Source organism: Alnus glutinosa, chromosome 3 (assembly GCF_958979055.1).
Source record: "Alnus glutinosa chromosome 3, dhAlnGlut1.1, whole genome shotgun sequence".
Taxonomy (NCBI): Eukaryota; Viridiplantae; Streptophyta; class Magnoliopsida; order Fagales; family Betulaceae; genus Alnus; species Alnus glutinosa.
The window spans coordinates 1,522,257-1,529,565 of record NC_084888.1 but is presented as its reverse complement, the minus strand read 5'-3'; the positions used below and the strand labels follow the sequence as shown (position 1 = coordinate 1,529,565).

Sequence of the window (7,309 nt, the reverse complement as noted above, 5' to 3'; positions counted from 1 at the left end):
AAAATAATAATAATAATGAGAAATTTTGGTATTTTTTATAAAATGGTGACCTTCCCAAAATCTAGCCCCAACCTATTGAAAAAATAAATAAATAATTAATCCAACCCCACAAGTGATATTATTAATCCATGGAGTAAATCAATATAGATAGTTGTTAGGCAAATAATCCAAGACATAAAACATTCGTAAAATACTAAAAATTAATTTTACATTTATGTTATATCACCCAAAAAAAAATAAAAATTACCATCTAATTTTTTTTACAAAACAAATCGTAAAGATGTAAAAGATGTCAGAAAATGTGATGCATGTCCGTTATGACTTAAAACATAAGTTTAAATTCTAAACAAAATATAAAATAGAACAGAAACCGTGTACGAACATAAGTAAGTGAATTAATGTTGAATTGAGATTTGTTTAAAAAAATTTGTCTGAAATTTAGGGCATTTGGATAATAAATGAGAGAATTGGATTTTTGGTCTCGAGTTACGCGAACAAGTGGACTCCTTATTCCGAGTTGTTCAAGTACCTCAGAATTAGGAGTTCCATCTCTCATTCCCTATCTAAATTTCCTGAAATTCTGATAGAAAATTCAAAATATTCTGATAGGAGCCGCAAGGTGCAAGAATCCACAGAGAAAAAGCTTACAAACATCATCTTCATTATCACTCTCAACTCTGACCTCACCTCGGATTTTTAATAGGTAACCTCAGTTGACAAATTTTAATTTTTTAATTAAAAAACAAAGAACCTGCACATGGTTGGAAATTTGAATGTGTAGTTAAGTCGAAAAAATTAAATATATAGATAGACATGAAATCACTGCCAAAGCACCATACAGCCAATTAAGCATTGAAGTGTGAAGATTCATGGATTGGTATAATACCTCGAATAATTTGACCCAAATACAAGACAAATGAAGCCTTGAGAGTTGAGACACAGCCACCATATTTCCAATAATTTATTAGCTGTCGACCAGGAGCCAACCTGCCAATCAAATAACATTTCTTGATCAATGATCTCCACTCACAAGAATATTAACACAATGATAAAATGATATTATATAAATAATCGGCCAAGATGCTCTAAAGTTCTCAAATAGGTTTTTATCTAAAAGTTTCTTATATTCCAACTATTATTTTAATTTAAATTATTTATATCTTATTACCTCAATATTTATTTTCTATGATATGCAATGAATTGAAAGGAAAAAAAAAATAAAAAATCAATAAACCTCAATGTATCTCACTGATAAATATTAAGATACAAAAATCTGAACCATTTAATTGAAGGAACAAGTAAGAGAGTGACATTGTAATTGATGATCGGGATGCTTTGTCTTAATTTTATTTAATTATGCGAAATTTCCCCTTAAAAAAAAAGAAAAAAAAAAAAGAGTAATTGTCCTAGGATCAGAGTAACTGTCCTAGTCATATGGGATGTACGTGATTTTCCACCACATTATCAACATAATGAAATGACATTATTTATCCCTCATCTTGCTAAATTTACATTAAAAATTAATAATTCATTTCTATTACGCTAGATATTCAACTTACTTAAGTTCTTAACAAAACATTGGTTAGATTTAACCAAAAAGATATACAGAGCATTTGATTTTTCATAAATACAAATTGCGGGGACTAAATTATTCAAATGGAGTATACAGAGAGTAAATTGACACTTATATCAAAATTTAAGGACAATATTTATATTTTCCCCTAAATATAATTACAATTTATAGAAGGTTTCATCAAGTCTATGAGCCATAACCTAGACCCGAGCCATCACTTACATATATCAACCCTTGGGTCCGATCTACTGCACAACGGAAGTCCAAGCTGGTACTTGAAAGCTCTAGCTTGTTAAACACTAAGGCATTAAATCTTGGTATACATACTGATTTAGACAGAGATATGTTGCTGGTGTTTTTCGTTTTAGCTTGGGCTGGTTTTTTACACATTCAGAACATCAGTACAAGTATTCTGCGTAAAAACATATGACTGACCCCATTACACATTGGAGGAAAGAAAGGGTCCCAACTCCCAAGGCTTTTTTAGCTCACTACGAATCTACACAATCGACAAGGTCCTCGTTGCCCTGGTCATCAAAGGCAGGATAACAATAAAAAAAAAAAACCCAACTGCCTGTGGCCTAATGTTTACCTCCAAAGCGCATTAATTTTATATAAAATTATAGCTTATCATCGTTCCCCTGCAACTTCAATTGTTCAAAGAAAAGATGGAGACCCCTGTAGCACGAAATACTTTTTCTTTTTTCTTTCAAATGTCTCATGTGCCCCTTCCCATGTCTTTAGCAGAGAATTCTCCACCTCCAAAGGATGCCGCAGCTGCTGCGGCGGCCACATCAAGCCCGCCGCCGATAGATGTGATTAGAGCAGATAGGCCATTACTGGGGCTGCCACCAGCAGCCATTCCTAATCCCAGAAAATCAAGGGTGGTTTGCTTTGGACCAAACATTGAGGGAGTTCCCATCATCAATTCTTTCAACCCTGAGCCCCCATCACAATGCCCAAGTCCAAGTCCTGCAGGAACTGAGGCATTCTCCGGTTCGACTTGCCGCTGACTCCAATGCAAGCCATCTTGCTGCCCGGATGAAGATGAAGACGAAACTATGCCAAACCCGCGAAGCAATGATGCATTTGTTGCTGCTGCCCCCATTTGAGCAGCTTTCTGTAGTAGAGCAGTAGCAGACATGGCTGGTTGTGGTGGCGGTGCATACTGCCTACGCTCTTGCCCTGCAGTCCCAAAAATTGATGACCCGTGATTGGTGGAGAGGCAGAGAGAAATGGGTTCTGTAGAGGAAGGCCGTGCAAGGTCTGTTGGGGGATCAGGGCGCGCCATAGCACGTATTAGGTCAGTAAATGCAGGAGTTTGAGGAGTTTGCAAGCTTGCTGATGCTGTTGAGGAAGCAAATAAGCTTGCAAATACACTACAGCTTGCACTGCCGTTGCTGCTTGAGCTGGTGGTGCTGGCACAGCTCCCATTTAGGCCAGTCGTGGCCGGTGCTTCTTCCATTATTTGTGGAGGATTTTCCGGTAACTCTACATCCAAAGCCAACAGAAAAAAAGAGAACACAAAAGCGGTTAATTAAAAACAGATAGACATGAAAAGTTAAGCTTTTCTTTATGAAGAACTTTAGAAGAAAAAGGAAGATCAATAATGGTTTCCTTTCTCTAGACCCACTTCTCCCCCCCTTTTAGCTTTTGAATCACTTGGGTTTCTTTATCAAAGACTGCACAAATTGAATCTCAATAGTTCAGAGGAAATCCGACTAATAAGCTTGTTGTTTTTATTTAGTATTTTATCAGAGTTTCCCCAATCTCAGATCGGTTACTCTACTGTAATACGAATCAAGATGACAACAAAGATACTAACAGACAAAAATTACTAAACTCCAATATCTCAACAGACAGAGAGAGAAAGAGAGAGAGACAACAAAGATTTCTGTTTATTAAGACAAAACACACATCCGACAAAACCCAACAGAAAAGTTTGAAAATTTTCCAAATTTGGATGATATTTACCTGGACTCTTGTTCCGCAAAACCGAGGATAGTACGCTAGTTGACTGTGGAGGAGCCGGTGGGGCTTGAGCTTGAGTTTGAGCTTGAGCTGGAACTGGAGCTGGAGCTGGAGCTGGTTCAGATGACTCAACCGCCAGAGTATTCGGGTCTGACTCCGAATTTGGATTCACCACCGCTTGAACCTGAGTATGAGCTCTGGCGCTCTCCTCTGCCAACGCATCGCAGAACGCCCGGTGCGTGATAAAGCTATCCCTCCTTCAAAGAATCATAAACAAAAACAACTTTTAAAAAACCCATTTATACCCAACAATTGCATTAATATGCAAACGAAATCAAACACTTCAAGCAAAAACGAAAAAAGCAAAAAGAAAATTAGAATAAAAACCTCGAAAACAAAGTCCCACAGTCACATTTGTACTCCCTAGTGCCGCAAATCTTGGAATGGGCTTTCCAATCGGACTGTACGGCGTATTTCTTGGAGCACTTATCGCATTTCCACTTCTTCTCCCCGTGTTTCCTACAGAAATGTTTCTTTATCCCCGTGAGATCGCCCAGAGCTCGCGACGGCTCGTGGTGTACGCACGACGGCTCGGGACACACATAGACCCTCTTCTTCACCTCCTTGCTCGACCTCTGCCGAAGCTTCCACGGAAGATTGTGACCCCGCCGATGGAGCTGCAGATTCTGATCCCTCTGAAACCCTTTGTTGCAAATTTCGCACACGAATCGGTTCGTGGCCATCAGGGTCTTCGGAGACAGAGCAATCACCTCCGCATCCGGATCTGTGCAAACCCACAAACAAATTATCACAAAATAAATGGATTTAATATTATAATTTGAGAAAACTCATATGGGTGTCATTCTTATCGGTACCGGGCATTCCAGGAAGGTTTCGCTTTTTCTTAGCCGTGGACTTGGGAGGTTGACTCTGATTGCCAGAGGAAGAGACGCTAGCTTCCCCTGAAGCCGTAGAGGAATTATCCACGTCGACCGGCATGGATACTGAAAATCTTTTGCTAGGGTTTTCTTTGGACTTAATCTGCTGGACAAAAACGAAAAATAATCTTAGGACATTTATCTCAGAATTGCAAAGAAGCTTTTTGAGACAATGTTTAGGGTTTCCATCACTGCTCTCTCTTTTTCTTATCTACCAGTCAATCACTCTTTTTTTCTTTTCTTTTTTTCCTCTCTCTCTCTCTCTCTCTCTTTACTCACCTACCGGCTCTGACGGGGTCTCTGACCAAAATTCACAGCATCCAAAGGAACCTCAATGATTAAACCCAAAGACTGAAAACAAAAGCTTTTCTCTCAGCTCAGAAGAAATTAAATGAAACACAGAGAACCCACAACTACACACCGGAAAATTGATCCCCGGTAAATGAACCCTGTGATCCAACGGTCAGAAATGAATAAAATGATTCAACTTTAGAGTGGAAACGTTTCCGGGAATATTTTTCTGGGCTTTCGACTTTTCGGATCAAGCTATAAACAATCCGATAATTGAGCAAAAACAGAGCAAGAATCAGATAGGGTCCGTTTTAAAAGGCGGCTAATGAGAGAGAAGTGGAAAAGGAGAGAGATCTTGTCTAAGTTTGAGAGAAAGAAAAGAGATTTCGCTAAAGTCTTTGGTCTGTGCTCTTCTATCTAACTTTTCACACTAAAGAAACATGATTAAAAATTAAAATAAAGAAATAGTTTTTCAATTGTTTAGCTAATTTATCGACTAAGTAGGTTAATCAGATGGGTTACCAAGGGTTGGCGGTGACTTCTTGACCAAGTTTCTAATCTACGACCAGGGATTTACCGTCCAGTTGTCGAAGCAATGGTTATTAGGCACGTTGTCGGAGGTCACCGCACTGGCTCTACTGTTCCCTGTTTGTCGTGTAGTGAAGTGTTTGAACTCGTTTTGTGTTGTCTAGGACAGCATCGGGGTTGGGAACACCGGTGCTTTTAATTTGATAAAAGTCAAAGAACTTTTTTGAGTTTTTGGCCACTCTGATTTTGACACGTCCTTTTGCTTCCTGAGGTCGACCATCTTTGATCGGGACTCTTTATTTTTAGGGGTAATTACCTTTTCCCCATGAACTACCGGCCAATGTCATTTTGCCCCTACGAACTACCACTTCGACCAAAAAAGAGCATCAAACTACCATTTTTACACACTTTGCCCCCTTCTGTCAGTCTAATTCATGCAAAGACATAAATGTCTTAACTCAATTTTAAAAATGACTGAAATACCCTTATTTAAAAAAAGAAAAAAGAAAAAGAAAGACTGAATGAAAGGGGTGGCGGAGGTGGCCGGGTGGCCTGCGAGCCACCCCCAGAGGTGGCTCCGGCCACCTATGGGGTGGCTTGCGGCCACCCTAGAAATGACCTAGGGTGGCCGCGCGACCCCCCAGGTTCTGGGGAGGCCGTGCGGCCACCCCTTAGGTCGGGGTGGCTCGCGGCCCACCCCGAAAGCTGGGTGGCCACGCGGCCACCCTAGAAATGACCTAGGGTGGCCGCGCGGCCCCCCCAGGTTCTGGGGAGGCCGTGCGGCCACCCCTTAGGCCGGGGTGGCTCGCAGGCCACCCCGCCTGTCGCCACCCCTTTTCTTTCAGGTTTTTGGTTTTTTTTTTTTTTAAATATATTAATTTTAATATTTTTTATTAATTACTGTAGAGGGTATTTTGGTCTTTAAATCAAAATTAACGATAAAAAATGGCATATTCCATCAAAAATTAACGGAATTCCTGACGGAAGGGGGCAACGTGTATAAAAATGGTAGTTTGATACTCTCTTTTGGTCGAAGTGGTAGTTCGTGGGGGCAAAATGACATTGGCCGGTAGTTCAGGGAGAGAAAAGGTAATTACCCCTTATTTTTATTTGAAAAATATCATTTTAACATCCTAAATTACTACCCGTTGTGTAACTAGTCTCATAAATTGTCAACACTCTAACTTCAGCGTCTCAAACTACCAAAATATTTGAAAAATGCTCTATTTGATGAAATATCTCCATATTACTCATGTTACGTGTCATTTTTCAATAAAAAGATATTTTATTTTTTAAAAAAAAAAATTGGATAGCCTGCAAGCCACCCCAAAATGGATTTCAAGATGGCCCGAAAGCCACCTCTAAGGATCGAGGGGTGGCCGCGCGATTAGTTTTTATTTTATTTTATTTTTTTGATTGAAAAATGACACGTGATAGAGGTAATACGAAGATATTTCATCAAATTGATCATTTTTTAAAGATTTTGATAGTTTGAGGGGCCGAGTTGAAATGTTGGTAATTTGTGAGACTAGTTATAAAATGGGTAATAATTTAAAGGGCTAAAATGATATTTTCCTTTTTTTTTTTTTTTTTAGTCCGAACTCTTTTATGTGTATGGTTCATACTTGGATTTGTTGTTGTGCTTGCAATTCGGCCAGCTTGGAGATCTCTATCCTATCGGATCTCTTACATCTCCTTGTTTGGATTACAAGAATTTCCTGCACTTACAAAGAGACCTTTGATAGGGCTTACTAGTCTCGACACATCTTCCAAGATAAGCCGATCTCACATTGGGAGCTGCGGTTGGATAATAGCCTCACGTTTCTGTTAATTGTTAATTGTTAATTGTAGATGTGGATGAGGTTAGTAAATGTTGTCATCTGCATGTATGGATAGTGCATTCTCTTTATATATAATTTAATTAAATTCATAAAAATAATGTCATTTTAGATTTGATAAGTTTATGACCTTTAGGTTATGTTAGGTTTCTGACATTTTGTTCACTATC

The 7,309-nt window shown here is 39.0% G+C and overlaps 1 protein-coding gene across 1 annotated transcript; it reads right to left on the bottom strand.

The window, feature by feature from the left end:
- Nucleotides 1-1,668: 1,668 nt before the first annotated feature.
- LOC133863000 (zinc finger protein GAI-ASSOCIATED FACTOR 1-like) lies at nucleotides 1,669-5,188 on the bottom strand. The gene is made up of 5 exons (XM_062298961.1): nucleotides 4,762-5,188; nucleotides 4,420-4,585; nucleotides 3,932-4,328; nucleotides 3,548-3,801; nucleotides 1,669-3,064 (listed from the first exon to the last, which is right to left on the bottom strand). Exons 2-5 carry the CDS (start codon nucleotides 4,541-4,543, stop codon nucleotides 2,292-2,294), a joined length of 1,548 nt encoding a protein of 515 aa, XP_062154945.1. The 5' UTR covers nucleotides 4,544-4,585; nucleotides 4,762-5,188; the 3' UTR covers nucleotides 1,669-2,291.
- Between the last annotated feature and the right edge of the window lie 2,121 nt (nucleotides 5,189-7,309).

What these genes read in the sequence shown, in the direction of transcription:
- LOC133863000 (XM_062298961.1), bottom strand. Translation starts at nt 4,543, where the DNA reads ATGCCGGTCGACGTGGATAATTCCTCTACGGCTTCAGGGGAAGCTAGC. An exon ending in AAACCTTCCTGGAATGCCCG is followed by an intron (nt 4,329 to 4,419) that starts GTACCGATAAGA and finishes GGGTTTGCACAG; the next exon opens with ATCCGGATGCGGAGGTGATT. An exon ending in TTTGCGGAACAAGAGTCCAG is followed by an intron (nt 3,065 to 3,547) that starts GTAAATATCATC and finishes CTTTGGATGTAG; the next exon opens with AGTTACCGGAAAATCCTCCA.